Raw genomic sequence first — 18433 nt, 5'->3', positions numbered from 1 at the left:
CTGAAGTAATCTAAATTTATTAAGGGAAACCAGAAAATCTATGCATAGTAAGCAAGACACATTTTGGTAACATTATGACGAAATTATAGCAATATAAGTTTTGCCTTTGTGATTCCTTTTTTTTTAATATTTATTTAAGTAATCTCTACATTTAACATGGGCCCGAACTCACGACCCTGAGATCAAAAGTCGCATGCTCTTCCAACTGAGCCCACCTTCATGATTCTTTATGCTAACAGATGAACTTTTAAAATGTAACTGAAGATGTAATTGTGAAATGTGGACAATAATCACAGGTTTCTAAAGAGTAAGGTAAGAAAAATAAGTAATCAGTGAATTTCCACCCTCTGGGGACTGAATAAAGGCAGTGAGCCCTACCAGTCTCAAGAGGGTACCCTGGCAAGCTGTGTATGAATATCTGAGGTTCCTGCACCCGCCACAACGCTCTGCTCACGGGGTAGGAATGAATGGTGAACAATCAGCCACCACCAATTCAGACACATATTCTCTCACAGGGGATGACCGGGGCCTACTTTCTGCAACTGCAATTTTTTAAAACTTTCGAACAAGCTTAACTGTAGTAAGAACAGGACAAGCGTCTTATGAAATTCTGGGGTACTCTGACAAGCACCTGCATTATATCAAATTGTTAACTCCCTCCAGAAATTGTCGGGGCAGTGATGCCGGAATGGAGAAGCATAATTACATGTCACTTAACGTTAGCCTGACAGACAGACAGGAAATAGAACACAACCGATCTTTTAAGTCTAAAGTTAAAATTTTTCAAGTGGGCAGTTCTATAATTTGTTTGATTTCTACATCACTGTGGTGTTTAGTAGCTGTTAACAATATTTCATCAAAGCAAAACATTTAAAAAAAATAAGTAAAATAATAAAAAAAAAGAGAGAGTCCTAATAAAATAAAACTTTGACAATAGTGATTACGGAACATGGATTTTTTAATGAATTTCATATTGCAATGAAGACAGTCAACACTTAAAAACAATTACATCAATACAATAAAAACACTTGCTTCTACACAACACTTATAAATGTATACTTCCTCCCAAAGAAACTTGTTTTTCACAGATTTAAGCAATAAATGATTTACATAGGATTCTTCAAATTCCAAAATATGTACAGAATTTTTGTCTCTCCAGAAACTGATGTGCAGTGGTTTGAGAAAGAGTGCTGTTTTGTCCGACAACATAGTTCTTACGAGATTCTCTATCAATACACATTTTCCAGTTACCACACATTTTCCTTCCATTATTAAATGAAATTCTGGACATGTGAGCACATAGGACAAAACCACTCTCATTTCCAAACACTATTTCAGATGAGATCCCGTGTGGCTGATCACATGGCTTAATTCCAGCCACACAGGTACATCCATGCACACAGACTCACACACATTCACACACACGCACACACATCCATGCACACACATGCACTCCCTATCCCAAATCTCCATGACTCCTGAAAACACCACCACCAAGGCCACAGTGGCAGCTGAACGGAACCATGTCCGAGGACAATGCGGTGGTTAGCAGTAGGGTGTCCTGCTCCTGGGAGCGCGCGCAAACACCATGAGGCCCGTGCCCCGTGGAGAAGTGAGGAGGGAGGAGGCTGCCCCTCCCGCTAGCGAGAAGGTCAGCAGCTGCTGGACACGGAGGGCACTAGTCTGCAGAGAACTGAATAGCATCAAAAATGTTGAGTTAAAAGCTTCAAATTTTTTTAATCTGGCAGAGATCTGGTTCTTAAGTTTGATTTCTCTGTGTTTGTATACATTTTTCAATGCTCCTAACAATGATTCTAAGACACTCAGACATTCAAATTAAAATAAAACAGGAGCCCAAGAGTGTGGACGCACAGCTCAGCATCCGAAGTCACCGGCGCTCTGCCGGGCCGGCAGGGGCTGGACACTGACGTTCTGGCCCACATTCTCAGGTGTGGTGTGGGGAGATGCCAGGCTTTGGAAAGAGAGCTGCTCTGAAGCATTTGTTGTTTGTCCTCTAGTCTTTAGTCGGCAACCTCAGCCCTAACTACATCATGACGAGTTTTTCCTGGCCCTTCTTCCCTTCCACACGGTAAGTCATTTCAGAATCGTTCCAGATAATTCAGGGCTGAAGCTCCTAAGATGAGCTACCGCACACAGTACCTGAGCAAAAGGAGCCTCAAGAGAGGCGTGTTCACACAGGACTGAGGACAGCCCACACGCTCTGCTCACACCACACCCTGCCAAACGGCACTCCACCAGTGGTCACCACTGGGAGGTGGGGGGCACCCATGATCATTGCCACTGTTCCCCTCTGGGCCTCTCCAACAAGCAGACACATTCAAAGTATTAAAATGAGGAGGGCAGTACACGGAGATGGCTCTTTATCAAAACTGTAACTGAGCAAGAAACATGAACTCACAAACACCAGACAACAGTAACTCCTAAGAAGGCAAGAGTGACAGGCTCGCCCAGGCAGTGGGAGGACTGGCGCTGAGAGGTGTCCCAGCTGCCGAAACAGGAGCATCCTGTACCCTGCGAAGCATGGTTTCTGCTACCACCTTGTCAGCTAATGCAAGAGCTTTCGTCCTCAGGATACATTTGCTATGATTGTCTTTCTTGCCTTCTGAACTGAATTCGGCAGTCAAAAGTGCTCTAGCTAGGCATCAGTGAGACTCCCACGTTTTCCAAATACATTGATTTTTGAGGTAGTACTCATTTATTTGCATTGTTGGCTCTCAAACACCACCAAGGAAGTGAACCCATTTAGAAATACGCAAACCAAAGTGTAGAAAATAAATAAGGTTTTGTTTTCAGGTAGCAGGCAGGGCCTTCTTTATAAGTTCAAGTCACATTCACTGGATAAGTCATTTGAAACTTGTAAAAACTGTTTATAACCATAGCTATAAACTAAAGTGCTTTAAATTTTGCTTAATATCTGAAATCAGTGATTAGAATCGTATTTTTGAATTTGCTAATATGAGACCTCAGGAGACTGAAATGATTTTCTATAAAAAGAGCAGAAACTTTTCCTTTTCAAAAAAAATCTTTCCAAATGTTGCAAAGTTGGCGTTCTGTTTTTAACTTCTCAATTCCAGGTAAATTTTACACAACTATACCAGAATACAGAGTTGAAGCTGAACTACACCACAGCACATGCTAAACCCTCAGACGGAAGTAAATATGAGATCTCCCATCACACCTGCCAATCGCCAGCCAATGCAGATGCAGCTCCGTGACCTTCCCGGGACAAGGTAGATATGTATGATGATTCCAGAAATGCCACAGACTGCTTACGCCTCACAGTAAGTACACAGGTTCACACTGAACTCACACAAACGTAATGCCCTCCTGTCATCTGTCAAACGCCAGGAACTCACAACACACAACGTGCTACAGGGAAGGGGGCTTCATGTCCACTGACCAGAGGGTGCCAACACACACACAAGACGAAAATAAGACATGTGACCATACATTTTGCTGTACATTTCATGCAAGCTCGGCACAATGAGAAAAGAACATACAAACCACCCTTTCCAGGGTGCAACTCTCACAAAAAGGGCTTGACGAGTAGGAGAAAAGCGACACCAGTCCATAGGTCCATGGTGAACTACACAGCTAAGGGCGCCGGCGACCTTATTTCTCTTGTAACAATGCAGGGATGTTGATGTTCCAGCCAATGGCTTGCCTGTCAAACCCGCAGGTGAACAGATTGCACATGGGGTGGTCCTCACTCCACGCCGAGCAGCACACCATTCTTCTGTGGCCCTATTTCCAATCACACAAACCAGAATTAGTATATTATTCCTGAAGCACACATGCCATAAAACCTCAGCCAAATTAACAACTACACCACAACAGGATGGAAAGAACACCACTTAACGAGCAGCATTAGTCAGAGTGAGCCAGAAACACTGCGCATGTGCCGTGGGGGAGTGGAGGCGAAGAGAGTGGCGTCAGAACACATGACGAAGTCAGTGAGATTCACACCTACACCATTCCGGGGTTCTTTAAAAATGAGTGGGATTACAGTCAGAAAAAAAGAATAAATGATGAATTTGAAGTTTTTTAATGAGGCTAGATGATATTTGGGAATATATTAAATGAAACTCATTTAAAGACCTCAAAGATCATTGTAACAAATAACTGACTCAGGTAATTAAGGACCCAGAAAAATATATCTGGAACCAAATAAAACAAGGATAAAATAAATGGCCCTCCAAGTAAATTCCTGCCACATTCAGAATTCCAGCTATGGAAAAAATTACTGCAAAATATCAGCAAAGTTTATAGTGGGATATCCCTAGTGCATATGTACAGAGATACGAGCAGCACCTTAGGACACGAGCATACATTCCAGATTAACGTGGTCGGTCTAATATGCTGCTGTTACTATAGCAACACACAATAAAGTACAGGAAGTAGAATTAAGAAAAGCTCACAGAAATTCAGTAAGTAAAACAAAACATTCAAAAGAATGACACAAAAGTTCCCTCCACTAACCCTTCACATGTGAACAGTGCTATCCACACATGTGAGAGAGACAACAACAGGCCACAGAATAAAGGTATTGCAAATGCAAGCCCACATCACAAAGGGTTTCAAGAGCAACCTTCTATCACTTCTCTGTTAAGAACCCAAGGAAAAAGAGTGAACAACACATCTGTTAACTGGTAGTAAATTCAAGAGTCTGCGCAGGAACCAATTAAAGATGATCAATCAACTCAAGGCATTCATGGCAGAAAGCAAATGGGTGTGTGGAAGAGACCCTGTGGCACTCAGAACAATGGTCTGTACAAGCAGCTCGCCCAGGACGGAGCTGGAAGCCAGCTCGGGTTTGGAGTCCAGCCTCCCATCTCCCGTGGATTGCCTGAGTGCATGGGGACATGCGTGGGGCACGCATCCAAAGAGGTTCTGTGGGCACACGTGTTCTGAAAATGCCACGCACCCACCCAGGGTCATGGCATGCATCCCGGACAGGGTGCTGCACGCCCACCCCAGGACCCTGTGTCCTTGCCATAAACCTCTGACACTGCGCACAGAGCCTCCCCGCTCAGTCTCTCCTAGCACTCTACAGAGCTCGCCTCGCTTGAAACCCACTTTTGGGAAATGCCACATGCACTCTCCCCAAAGTAAGACAGCTTTATACTGTTAGCCACCTTCACTCTCACTACCAGGGTCAAATACGGGTTGCTGTTTTCTCTGCCTCCAATCCGTCAGCTGAAGGAAGCCGGGGTGATACAAGCCAGGGATTTCCCGCTGGGGTTCTGTGACACTGAAAACCGTGTTTGTGTCTCAGAAGAGGCATTACAAGCTCAGAATGAACTGAAATGTTATTCACTACTCTTAAAAATAACTATTTAACACACCACTTTAAAAGGGTATAAATCCAAGCACAACAAATTCTACAGTTTCAATGAGGCTGAAATCATCTCAATGGAATTAGTAGCACCGAGAACCTCTCCTGCAGAAAATCTTGTCAAAGTAGTGAGGTTCCACACCCACAACACGGTGCTGTGTTTCAGGGGCAGACCTCCCGTGCGGCAGGGCACATCGGGAAGAGAAGCCACTGTGTTAGCCATGCCGCGTGGGCGGCACACCCGAGACTCTCAGCAGGACCCAAGCATGAAAAATTCCCTTTGTTAGCGGGTGTGAAGCTCTTATCAGGTAATCTAATTTCATGAGTAGTTTCGATGATGTGTACTCAAATAAAAGTTCAATAACCCGCTTCCAACAATACATGTACCAGCCCTAAAAGGGGAGAAGAGATGAAACAATCCCGTCTTAAGGGCAGAGGCCTTTCACAGAAAGTCAGTGCCACTTAAAGAAAAGTCGTTGCCCCGCTGACAGCAGAGCCCCCGCCAGTCGTCCTCCGAGACCACCCTCAGTCAAGCGTTCCTGAAGCCACACCCCGCACAGGGCCGCCTGATGGTCACTGTCCGTGAGGCTGCACACGAGGAGGACACAGGGTGTCTCCAGGAAGGCCAGCAGAGTTGTGGCAGTCAGCAGCAAGGGTGGCGGGCGCCAGGGGGCATAGACACGCTGACGGCAGGGTCAGGGGCCGCCCGAGGGTACTAGCTCGCCCACACAGCTGTGTGCCACAGCGACACAGAAAACACCAAAGGAAGCAAAGGAGAGGGGCCGCGGGGTGAGGCTCCCTGAAGCAACGAGCCTGCAGAGACACTGCTCCCACAGAAGGAGCCAGCCTCTCCCACTTCCAGTGGCCCAGGAACGATCTACGCCCAGGGGCCCAGGTGGCCCTCAGAGATCCCGCATCAGCAGGTGTGAGCTGGTGCCACGAGCACCAACCAGTTTTCAGCACACGGAGACACCGTGGCGGGCGGTCCGGCCAGCACAGCGGACACGGGGCTGCTCCCGGTGCATCGTCTGAGCTGTATCTACATGGGGTCCCCTTGTCCTGGACCTGCCATGGAAAGGTGTCTTCTGGTTGTGGGTGGAGGTGGGCCCACACCACAGCTTCTGCGTCACCACCTTCAGTACTCCTCACCTAACACCCTTCCGGCTGCATACTTCCACTTGCCAAGATCCGAGTCTACTTTCCAACGTGGAAACCACTACCACACATGCAAACAGCTCCGCAAATCAGAGTGAGGAACTGAGTGTGCAATCTCATTGACGTTTTTAAAAAACCTGACACTCTCAGTTGAGGTATTCGGAAACAGTTTCAAATTTAAATTTTATGAGCTCGAAATACAGATCAAGTATTTCCAACGAAAATCTAGCATCCAATGACAACAGGAAAACAAGAATGTAAAACTCTAATATTGTTATATTGATTATAGTTGAAATTATATTATCTCGAGTATATCAGCATAAATTAAATACACTACTAAAATGAATTTCTCTTTTTTTTAGAAAACGTAAAAGGATGTGGGGCTCACAGTCTATTTTTTTTTTTTTTTTTAAAGGTTTTATTTATTTGCAGAGAGAAAGACAGCCAGAGAGGGAACACAAGCAGGGGGAGTGGGAGAGGGAGAAGCAGGCTTCCCACGGAGCAGGGAGCCTGATGTGGGGCTCGATCCCAGGACTCTGGGATCATGACCTGAGCCGAAGGCAGACGCTTAACGACTGAGCCACCCAGGCGCCCTCACAGTCTATTTCTGTTAGTGGTGACCTAGGACGCAGACTCCCAGTTGTCCCTAAGGCTCTCTGCCAACACACATATCAAGAGCACAGTTACCTGCCGGCTGCTCCGGGGGAGTCGCGCTAGCCTCACACCTGACATGTCGAACAATCTCACTTGTCGGTTGTCATGCGGGAGGGCAATAATTTTTTGGCCAACGCATACATTGATCCTGCAAAGAAGAGATAAAAGCGGGTTACATACAAAGCGGTGACAGCATGCATGTCTCAATTTACAGAGCATCACGCAGTAGGAGACTCTACACCATTCACATTTCCAAGCAAAACACATGAGCATAGTACCATCCGTCGGCAGCATCAGAACGCAGAGACCACATGACTCACACGTAACGTGCACACGCTACATAGCAACTCAAACACAGCCCTACAGGTGGCCCATTCTTAGCCCACGAAGCTCACTTCACCAGCCGGATTTTATACTTACATTTCAGCATACAGGAGATACGAAAATAGGCATTAGAGGATCAATAAAAAATATTACCCCCCCAAAAAACATACTTCCCCAGAAGTCTAAGCTGCTTTTCCAAGGATCTATTAAACACTAACTTTATATGTATAAGACACCACATTATAATCCACCCTCTCAAGGCACAACAAACAGCTCCCTTCACCTGTTGATGGCAGAGTCTGTGCGAATCGTCGCAATGGGAGACCTCATATTCCTTAAATCCCAGACCTTCACGGTGCGGTCATCACTGCCCGAAACAACATTATCTCCCACGGTGAACACAGCAGAGGTCACAGTGCTGCAAGGAAAGGGCACAGGTTCAGAAGATCATCAGGAAGTCTCAGGGTACAGACACAAGTCCTCTCCACCCATGGGATGAGCACATGGTCTCGCTGCCAGAGACCCTGATGAGGTAGGAAGGAAGGAGACTGGAGACGCAGAAGCCGAGGGTTCTCTCTGCTAACTGCTGTAAGAGTAAACGTAAGCACACCCAACTTCTCAGCACACTAGAAAACTAGTCCATTCTATTCTGTTCCACCTTCTCAGGCAATGGAGTGAAGAGAAGCTACCAGAAGACATGGATTACACAGAACCTGCCAAACGTCTATATACTCACACCTGACACCAGAAGATTAAGGGAAAAAAAATCCATGCCAACTTTCAGTTTAACCAGAACCCTGGAGAAAAACTTATTCCTTTAACTCAACCACCACCACCACCACCAGCTTAAAAATGTGCAAAGAGGGACACTTGGGTGTCTCAGTCGGTTAAGCATCCGACTCTTTGTTTTAACTAAGGTCATGATCTCAGGGTCCTGGGATCCGGCCCGCATTGGGCTCCACACTCAGCGGGGAGTCTGCGAGAGATTCTCTCTCCCTCTCCCTCTGCTCTTCCCCCACTAACACATGCACTCTCTCTTTTCTCCCTAAAATAAATAAATAAATCTTAAAAAAAAAAAAAAAATTGGGGCACCTGGTGGCTCAGTTGTTAAGAGTCTGCCTTCGGCTCAGGACCCTGTGTCAGACTCCCTGCTCCGTGGGAAGCCTGCTTCTCCCTCTCCCACTTTCCCTGCTTGTGTTCCCTCTCTCGCTGTGTCTCGGTCAAATAAATAAATAAAATCTTAAAAAAAAAAAAAGTGCAAAGAACTTAAATAGACTTTTCTCCAAGGAAGATTTATGAATGCCCAAAAAGCCCATGAAAAGACATTCAACATTACTGATCATCAGGGAAATGCAAACCAAAACCACAGGATCCCACCTCACACCCACTAGAAGGCCTACCATCAAAAACAAAAAAACAAAAAAACAAAAAAAAACAGAACACAAGCATTGGTGAGGACGTGGAGAAAGGGGAACCTCGTACACAGCTGGTGGGAATGCAAGCTGGTGCAGCCCCTCTGGAAAACAGTATGGAGGTTCCTCAAGAAGTTAAAAATGTAGCTACCCACCATTGGGCATATATCCTACAGAAATGAAGTCAGTACCTTCAAGAGCTATCTGCACTCCCGTGTTCACTGCAGCACTACTCACAGCAGCCAAGACAAAGGAGCCACCTAAGCAGCTGTCCACAGACAAATGGATAAAGAAGATGTGATGTGTATATAAACAATGGGATCTCATTCAGCCATAAAAAAGAAGGAAATCCTGCTGTCTGTCACAACGTGGACAAACGTGGAGGTCACTGAGACCCGAGAGGGACCCACATGTGACGCACAGAGAACGGGGAGAGGGGGAGGGTAAGCCCAGAACTTCAACCTGACGACGCACCTGAATTCCCTATTCCAAACACAAAGGGCAATGTGAGGGCTGGCCTGGAAAAGAGGTTGCTGCGCCCAGGTGCAGGGGCCACCACAAGCTCTGAGGACTTCAACCACAAACAGGCCATGCAGACGCCCGGGGCTTCTCCGTAGACTCTTGTTCTCAGGGGGTTGTGAGCATTCTGCTACATTAATGAAAAAAGTCTCCACACAAGACCGCCTCAGCTTATGTTAATGAAATGCTGAAAGACATTAGGTCTTTAACAAATCACAATCCTGACAGGTACTGTAGGGCATCAAAGGGAAAAGCTGGTGAGGGGGCAATCGTTCTGAAGGCACCCTCAGACTTGGGTCCCACGGGGAAGCGGCTGAGCCACGACCACTCACTGGAAAAGCTCAGACTCTGCCCAACTCCAGCCAACTCATTTATCTTGTCGCCGAGAGCAGCCGAGCATGTGCTTCCAGCTGACAGCGCGGTACCTTCTCGCCGCACACCACTGCCCGGTCTGGAACATTCCGCTCCCTCCGTGGGTCTCAATCAACGGAAAGACTGTAATGCTAGCACTCCTCATTAGGACGAACAGCTGTCTTCCCAGTCACACAGAGACACAAAACTGTTTTGCATAACAATCTGCCGGAATTTCACAGCTCAGAAAAAAAACACATGATGTGGAAAATGCTGAAGCAGTGCGCTTTCCCGGCCCCGCGTCAGAAGCGGACTGCAGAGCTTCCCACAAACAAGTCCTACTTTTACACAAGAACAGACCGGAGGAGCAAGCACTCTGGACACACAGACGCCTGGGGAGCAGGGGCGCCCTCCCCCTCCACACACACACCAGAGCCCCCTTGGAAAAGCGTATCCAGGGAGAGGTCAGTGTGGCTTTCTCACTCTGGCCTGTCAACCTGGCAAGTACATGGCCACATTCACAGAAAAGGCCACGTTCAACACGTCCGTGGCCCACCCACGCCGTCACAACACACAGAGCAGGGCTTTCAGACCAGCCGACCAGACTCACTCACACACCTGCACGGAAGACGCAGACAGTGACTGCGCGTCTGGGTACATCGTCACGTGGCCACAGTCCTCCGACCACCACTCCCAGTGTGTTCCATCAACTACACTTGTAACCGACGAGACAAGTCTCCAGGCAGCCACACTAACACGGAGGGTCCCAGAGAGGGCACTGGCCTCAGTCCTGCCTGCCCCGTGTGCCTCTCAGAGCGCCGACGGTGCACGGTGGCCTGTGTCTTCAGATCTCAGGCGCCTGAATGAGAAACAAAAACTCTTCTCCAAACGAAACACCCTTCTGAACACTGCTCCATGGCTAACTCTCACAAAAGCAGGCCCTGAGATAAAAGACATTCAAAGGAAAAGTTACACTTGTGTCACACGTGATTCTTTTTCAGGATTTAAATCTGAAGCGCTCCCTGGAAAAAGAAGTTACAGCAGCAGGAGCTCAATATTCCAGCCTGTGTGACGTGCAGATATGTGCACGCGGATGTGCCAGCATGCCCACCAGAAGGGACGCTGGCTGCACGGAATATGGAATACATGTGCACGTGAGCATTAAACAAGCCAGAACCAGGCTCACACCGACACCGAAGGGGCTGCTACCTCAGCCACTCTGATGAACAGGTGTCCTGTAATCAGGGTTTTGATTTACTCACTGAAGGAGCCTGAGGGGGCAAGAAACACTTGGCACCAGGGAGCACCCGTGGCTCCCACACCCAAGCAAGGACAGCGACAGAAAACCCCAGGTCATGCTGAAAGGCCAGAGTTAGCTATTATCACAGTCTTCTGACTCCCCGCATCTTCTTATTCACATGGGAGACTGACCCGAGCGACAGGCACCTTCTGTGCCTGATCATCTGAGGACTGACTCTCCGGGGGTCCTGGTGCTCACGGGCCCAACAGGACAGGCGCTGCCCTGGACTGCGGACCACAGCCGCACGTGAGCTGTCACAGTCACGGGGGTGGGGGACTGCCACACACACGATGGGAAAATACTTTTATTCCTTCAGTTTACAAGCCTTAGCCAGACTAGACTCCCTTAAGCAAAGGTTCAGACCTTGTGGGACATGGCCGAAGCTAGCAGCTCTCCAGGCTGCAAGTCCCAGTGCCCTGTCCTGTGTGTTAGGCAAGGAACCCAGGAGACCAATGGCTGGGGGGGAGGGGGAGGGGGATGACTGCCATCGTGGACGCTGTTTCCACAGCGCGAAGTCTCACAGCCAGCTTGCCCACACACACACACACACACGGAATTCCATGGACGATCGTCACAATTACACCCTTGATGGTATTCGATTGTATCCAAGTCTGTGCGCTCCACGCTGGCCCCTGGGCAGCCAACCACAGCCACACTGACGGACAACCCGTTCCCCATGTGGCCCGTGTCAGTCATGCCCACTGGTCCAAGAAGTTTGAGCATGCTGCTCCCCAGCCTTCCCTGCAGGGACGCTTCATCAGACCGGGTGGGTAACAGCACGGAGTCTATATTCTCTGGGTTAAGTACCAGCACTCAACTCCATGGACTCTGCAATGAGTACTAACACTCAGCCCTGGAGACTCTGGACTGAGTGCCGACATCTGGCTCAGTGTAGGGCTCCAACAGCATGTAGAAAGCTGCTGAAAGTGTCCAAAGTCCCTCTCTGTACACACACACACACACACACTTAAAATAGTCTTTTTAAAAAAGTTCTGGTCCTTGATTCTGGAGGAACCAGTTGGTGGAGCCTCTGAGGACAGAGGGAAATGGAGTGTTACTCCGCTCTGTCAGCAGCATCTGCACCCTGCGGGCCCAACGGCAAGGCTGAGTGCAAGCAAGCGCAGATGCTGAGCGGGTGATCTGAGGCCCACCTGGGCCCGGCGTGGGCAGTCAGGGGCCAGGCGCACAGACCATGAGCACCACCATCTTCCAAAAGCAAGCTCTGCCTTCAGGCGGCTGCTCCCTCCCCACCCTGCTTGCCGCACACCTCACTCAGAGCCTTCTGCCAACACGGGCAGGCTGGCCCACACACATCTCAGGTCCATCTTAGGGAGTCTGTAACAGTTAGAAAGTGTGTAGTCTGTGTTAACAGCCTGACGATTCTTCTTCAGGTCATCTCAGTAAAAAGTGAAGCAACTGGTAACTCACAACAAAGCTGTCAAGTAAAGTGATTTAAACGCATTTCCTTAAAGTCCTTATTTTTATTAGGTACCTATTAGCCCTTCTTAAATGAGGAATTTTCAAAGAGTAAATAAATATTAAATCTCCTCTTACTTTTAAAAACTGTACTCTGAATTGGAAACAACTTTTAAATGTATCAAGAGGGGACTGTTAAGTAAATTCCTGAGTCCCCAAACTACAGGCTAGAAGCCAGAGGTGAAGGGGAGGTGTGGGTGCTGACAAAGGACAACCCGCGAAATCTCTCCGCGAAATCCAATGACACCTGAAAAATGGCCGCATTTATAGGAAAACCACGGCCTTGTCTGCTAACGCGAGGTGTGGAGCTGCCCCTAAGCAGCTCTAGTTGCTCACTGTATTCACTAACCTCTCCTTGCTCATTTCCATGAAAACGTGCGCTAAAAATGACACGTCCTAAATACACCATAACACAACCACTGGGGCAGTATACTGGGGGTGTCCTTAGTCTCTCTTGACCTTGGTTTTATGGCAACTTTATTAACCAACTATTACCAGGAATTACATGACACGCTAAACCTTCTCAAAATTATTTTTGAACCATCTAACTAAAAAGAAGACAATTCCAGACTCTCAGGCAGCTGGGCAGGGAGTGTAAAAGTGAAAGGAGATTAGGCTCAATGAGCATTCAGCCGCTGTGATGCTACAAGGCCCCCTTCTTCCTTGACTGTCACTCCCACCCCAGGGGCCCTTCTGGAGCTGTCCTCCAGTCCCCAGAAGAAACCATGCAGTACAACATGTATTTCCTCATCCTCCTCACAAACAAGGGCTCACAAGTGATCACCAAGAATAACGGACCTACAAATCAATTGCAGTCTACCAAAATCTCAGCATCCAAGGTGGTCCATCACCAGACAGCCCCCATATACCCCCACCATGGGCCTGCACACAGCCTGAGTCACTGACCAAGCACAGAATTCAACACTTAAAATCCACCACCACTCAGTTAAAAATGTCATGCTGTCAAAATGCTTTTTCTCGGGACTCCTGGGTGGCTCAGTCGGTTAAGCGACTGCCTTCGGCTCAGGTCATGACCCAGACATCCCTGGGATCGAGTCCTGCATCAGGCACCCTGCTCAGCGGGGAGTCTGCTTCTCCCTCTGACCCTCCCCCTTCTCATGCTCATTCTCTCTCTCACACTCTCTCTCCCTCAAATAAATAATAAGAAAATAAAATCTTTAAAAAAAATGCTTTTTCTCTTCAAAAGCACAAAGAAAATTGTTAGTCGCATGACACAAAATTCAAAGCTATTTTCATCTCATACATATATGACCTAGAATTTGGCATTTAGTACTAAATATCTTCCCTGGTTATTTGGGAATAAAAGCATATGCAAATGTCTTAGCTTTAAAGCAATCATTATCATTTCTCATCTGATTTTTTTTTTTTTAATTTTGTTTTGTTCGATGTGGTGTTTTGTTTTCTTTAGAAGTAAACACCAAAGTTCACATTTGGAGGATAGAGTTATAATCATATGGGAAGAATTAAAGCAAAACAGAAAAAAAAAACCAACTTTGCATCCTCAGATATTTTACCCATGTTGAGTTAATTTCAGAGTTTCTTCAATGCCAGAGTTTATTCACACTTATGAATACTGTCAGCTGGGTACAGACTGGAGTCATTGGCCACCCACGGAGGAAGCTTAATGACCAGTGACTGCCTCAACTGTCAGTCCCTTTTTATAGCAATTGAAACAAAACAAAAAATAAGAAAAGTGGGGGGACCCTTCACCAAGACCCACAGAGAAGCAGCAGTGCTGGGAGGGAGGAAGCCGGGACCTCCTGTGAGAGGACAATCCAAATGGGCAGCTCTCATGTTCCTTTCAAAGGACAGTTAGTGGACTGAACCTTACGATGAGCTTTATTACCATTGAAGCCTCTTGCAGAAGGTCTCTGTATGCACAACCCACAAGGCCAGAGTCCGGCTGGGATCAGCGGGGTGCTGCACCCCACCACACGGAGCATGCACCACTGTTCAGGGAGGGAAGGGCAAGCTGTCCTTCACAGCACAAGACTTCCTGACACAGCTCACTGACTGAATCCTATTGTCAGGGGACACACACACGAACATGGAAGGATTTAGCTGATTTCAGATGAAAAGCACTGGATTTCAGTTCAATCTCCTGACGATGAAGACAGAAATATACGAAAACAAACTGCTGGTAGTTCAAATTCCTGACATTCCAAAACACTTCAATTAAACATTTCTATTCTTTCTAAGAACAGTACACACAATTTCTCATTCCTGCTATTGGGAAAACCACCAGTGACATAAAGTCCACCCTGGCGGAACTCGGTGCACCCTGGGCCCATCCAGCAGCCGCTCCCATGGTCACAGAGAGAGCTGCGCTGAGCAAATCCTATCACAGTAACGTTCCTATTATAATGAAGGGCTTTCACAATACACAGTGAAAACTGAAAGGGAACACATCAAGAAGGAAAAAACATTATCTGTCCTTCTAAACATTTCCAATGAGAACCTTACACAGAGCTTATGTCAAGCAGAAATCACAGCAGCAAAAACTTCGAGGCGCTACATCTCAAACTCTTCCTTTACCAAAAGGCACAGAATCCACAGCAGCACAGGATAACAGTACGACAAAATGAAAAGGAAAAAATATCTCTCTCCCAGACCCCAGAAAAATCAAATTATAAAACTAGGCCAATAGGGCGCCTGGGTGGCTCAGTTGGTTAGGCGACTGCCTTCGGCTCAGGTCATGATCCTGGAGTCCCTGGATCGAGTCCCGCATCGGGCTCCCTGCTCGGCAGGGAGTCTGCTTCTCCCTCTGACCCTCCCCCCTCTCATGTGCTCTCTCTCTCTCTCATTCTCTCTCAAATAAAACCTTTAAAAAAACAAAACAAAACAAAACAAAACAAAAAAAAAACTAGGCCAATAATCTTGAAACCTATACAGTTACATCTTGCCTTAAGAAAACCCAACACATCGGATGCCTGGGTGGCTCAGTCGTTAAGCAGCTGCCTTCGGCTCAGGTCATGGTCCCAAGGTCCTGGGATCGAGCCCCGCATCGAGTTCCCTGATCTACAGGGAGCCTGCTTCTCCCTCTGCCTCTGCTCACCCCCCTGCTTGTGCTCTCTTCTTTCAAATAAATCTTTAAAAAAAAAAAAAGAAAAGAACAAGAAAACCCAACATACAGAAATTCAAAATAACTGGACAACTAAGTGAATTACATTATAAAACATCAGATCCTAACATAACTTTACTTAAGAATATGTGATGAGTTCCTATAGATGAAAACATGCCCTAAGATAGTAGTTTTGCATAATGTGTCCCACATAATGTCAAATTGAAATATGTGGTCATGTATTTTTAAGAAACACTGCCTCTGCTTAAGCAACGATCTACCAAAAGAACACTCCACCTACAACTCTTCAGGTGACACCAACAAGTAAGGAACAGAAAAGCTCTCGTCGGAGCTGTGCTTTTCATGTTCAGAAAAGAAACGGGTTAGAAGAACTCAAGAAAATCACCCCGGGGAAACCAAGAGTTACCTCCCAGACTAGGAGACAGCTCCAGAGAGAACAGTGTGACTTATTTCCTATGGTGGTGAGCACTGCTGGATGCCAGAGAGGCGGCCATGGGTTCGTGACGGCAGCCGTGGCCAGTGGGAAGGGACGGGTGCAGCAGGGGCATCTGTCAGAGGGACCAAAGGTTTGAGGGGAGGCAGGAGAGCCTAGTGTGTCTGAAAAGCCACACTCAGAACATCACAGGTGAGTGATTAAACTAAACACACAGTCAAAATCAGCCGCTCCTGTGCGCTTAGTTGGGACTTAGGCTCCTGTGTTCTAAAAAAAGCATGCCCTTGGGTGGGCACATGCTGACATCACTTGCACAGGTACCGTATTGCGTAGGATTTATTTGTCCTATGGGCTCAAACCTAGACAGCCCCTGCCAGAGACAAGAAAGCAACAGTTACTGACTAAGAAGAGGCTCACCTAAACACCCTATCCATGTCTCACCTCCTGCTTTTCCGAACTGCAGTGATTTGCAGAGGCTTACAGCAATCAGAACGCAGGAAGGTTGTTTAGTAGGGATCACACAGGCTGCAGCCCCACCTGCTGACCACGCAGTGTGGGGTCTCACCAGGCAGGGGCCTCTCCACGCTGTGGGAGCAGAGGCTCCCACCTGCACACGGTCATGATGAGGGAACAGAGGACAGACTCGGGCTACAGCCACGGCAAACAAGCCCCAGCCGGGCCCTGCCAATTCCCAAAGGCTTAAAAAAAAGGTAAAATCTCCCCTTCTCTGAACCTTACCACGGGAAATCAGCGTCAAAGGGAGAACATTTCCTTATCTTTGTAACTACACGTCAACGAACATGCTCGTTCATCCTAATTCGGTTAAGAGAAAATGCACATGGTCTGAGTAAGAGTGGGGCTTGTATACATCTTCTGTGTTTGCTCAAAAGCCCACGTGTCCTCAGCTACAGTGAACGGAAGCATCAACTTCTATCTTGGGGGATGCGGATGCAAGAGGCCCAGGGACAGACACAGGTCCACACCTGCTCTATGGGACTCCTGATCCTGTGAGAATAACAAGCGTTCATAATCAATTATGTTCCTCATAATTATACCTCTTCAAAAACAGCCATTATTTCATATATCCACCAGCTGCAACACGACACCTCCAATCAGACATGCGAAACATGACACCACCTGCCCTACTCCCTTCAATTTCACTTATGCTTGAAACTCTTCAAAATAAAACACCGGGGAGAAGAGAAGCGCAGGCTCAGCGTAGGGCTATGCGTGCAGGGGGCCCAGCTCACCTTGCACACCAGTGACAGCACAGGGCTCCTCCTGTCCTCCAGGCCCAGAGCAACCTCACCCCAAATACAGATGACGGGCAGCTGCTCCCGGCACCCCCGGCCCCACCGCTGCCCCCTCCGCATCGTCCCGGCGAGGCTGACTGGGAGCCATTCCCTCCATGGCCAAGAGCAGAGCCCACGGGACCAGAACCTGTGAAAGTAGGGGCATGGCAAGAGCCGCCCTGCGCACGGGCAGCAACACTGCCCTTCATCAACCACAGAGAACTAGCCATCTTCTGTTTCGGGGCTATGGTTACTCTAGCTGGTAGCAGAAAATCATGATTCAATAACCGTGGAAGCTCTCAGAACACACAGAGATTTCAACCACCAACACTGCAGCACACCTCAGATGCAAGACACCACTTCTTTTCCAATCTCAAGCTTCTTAAAAAGTTCTGTCCCAGTTTCCTTGCGAACATTTCATTAATCCTGAACATTAAATCTTGGTATTCTAACATTAACACATAAAACAGACTCATTTACTGCATCATATGAAAGAACGAAAAAAATCCATATTTTCAAGCAGCCAAATAAGCAAGTATTCATTCATTAAGAAGTGTTTACTGAGCATGCGGGAGCTTTTCTGGACATGCAGAAGCTCAAGCAGGACACACACGGCCAGGAAGAAACAGGCACAGTCCGGTCCTGAGGGGCAGCATGCAGGGACAATGGTGGCATGGGAACAGGTGACAAGACACAGTCAGGGGGTAGGACTCGTGGAATGGAGAGGGCACAGCGGGGAACTGGGGACATCTGTCGGACGAGTAACCGGACAGAGGCTCATTTAATTTGTCAGGAATGGTCAGACCAGGAGAAAAGTTTTTGGAAGGAAATAAGAGCTCTGTTAAGACACGGTTATGCCTGAGCTGCCCAAGAGATGGCCAAGCAGAGGGAGGCACTACAAGATGAGGGCCAGGGTGTGTGCATGTGTGAGAGAGAGTGTGTGTGCGTGCGTGTGTGAGCATGAGTGCTGTGTGAGAGACAGAGTGTGTGAGAGTGTGTGTGATAGTGTGAGTGTGATGTGTGCATGTGCACGCGTGAGCATGAGTGTTCTGTGAGAG

General features: G+C 47.6%; 1 protein-coding gene across 3 annotated transcripts in view; it reads right to left on the bottom strand.

The window, feature by feature from the left end:
* Positions 1–940: 940 nt before the first annotated feature.
* WDR37 (WD repeat domain 37) overlaps positions 941–18433 on the bottom strand; it is a 54397-nt gene continuing 36904 nt past the window's right edge. For all 3 annotated transcript variants that reach the window (XM_036097390.2, XM_036097388.2, XM_036097389.2), the window contains exons 12-14: positions 7773–7907; positions 7199–7313; positions 941–3765 (exon numbers count right to left, since the gene is read on the bottom strand). In XM_036097390.2, the coding sequence (XP_035953283.1) occupies positions 3634–3765; positions 7199–7313; positions 7773–7907 (382 nt within the window). In that variant the 3' untranslated portion in view covers positions 941–3633. The remainder of the gene's footprint in view (positions 3766–7198; positions 7314–7772; positions 7908–18433) is intronic.

Source organism: Halichoerus grypus, chromosome 6 (assembly GCF_964656455.1).
Source record: "Halichoerus grypus chromosome 6, mHalGry1.hap1.1, whole genome shotgun sequence".
NCBI classification, from domain to species: domain Eukaryota; kingdom Metazoa; phylum Chordata; class Mammalia; order Carnivora; family Phocidae; genus Halichoerus; species Halichoerus grypus.
Note: the sequence above shows the minus strand (reverse complement) of the source record. Positions and strands in the feature narration are given on the sequence as shown.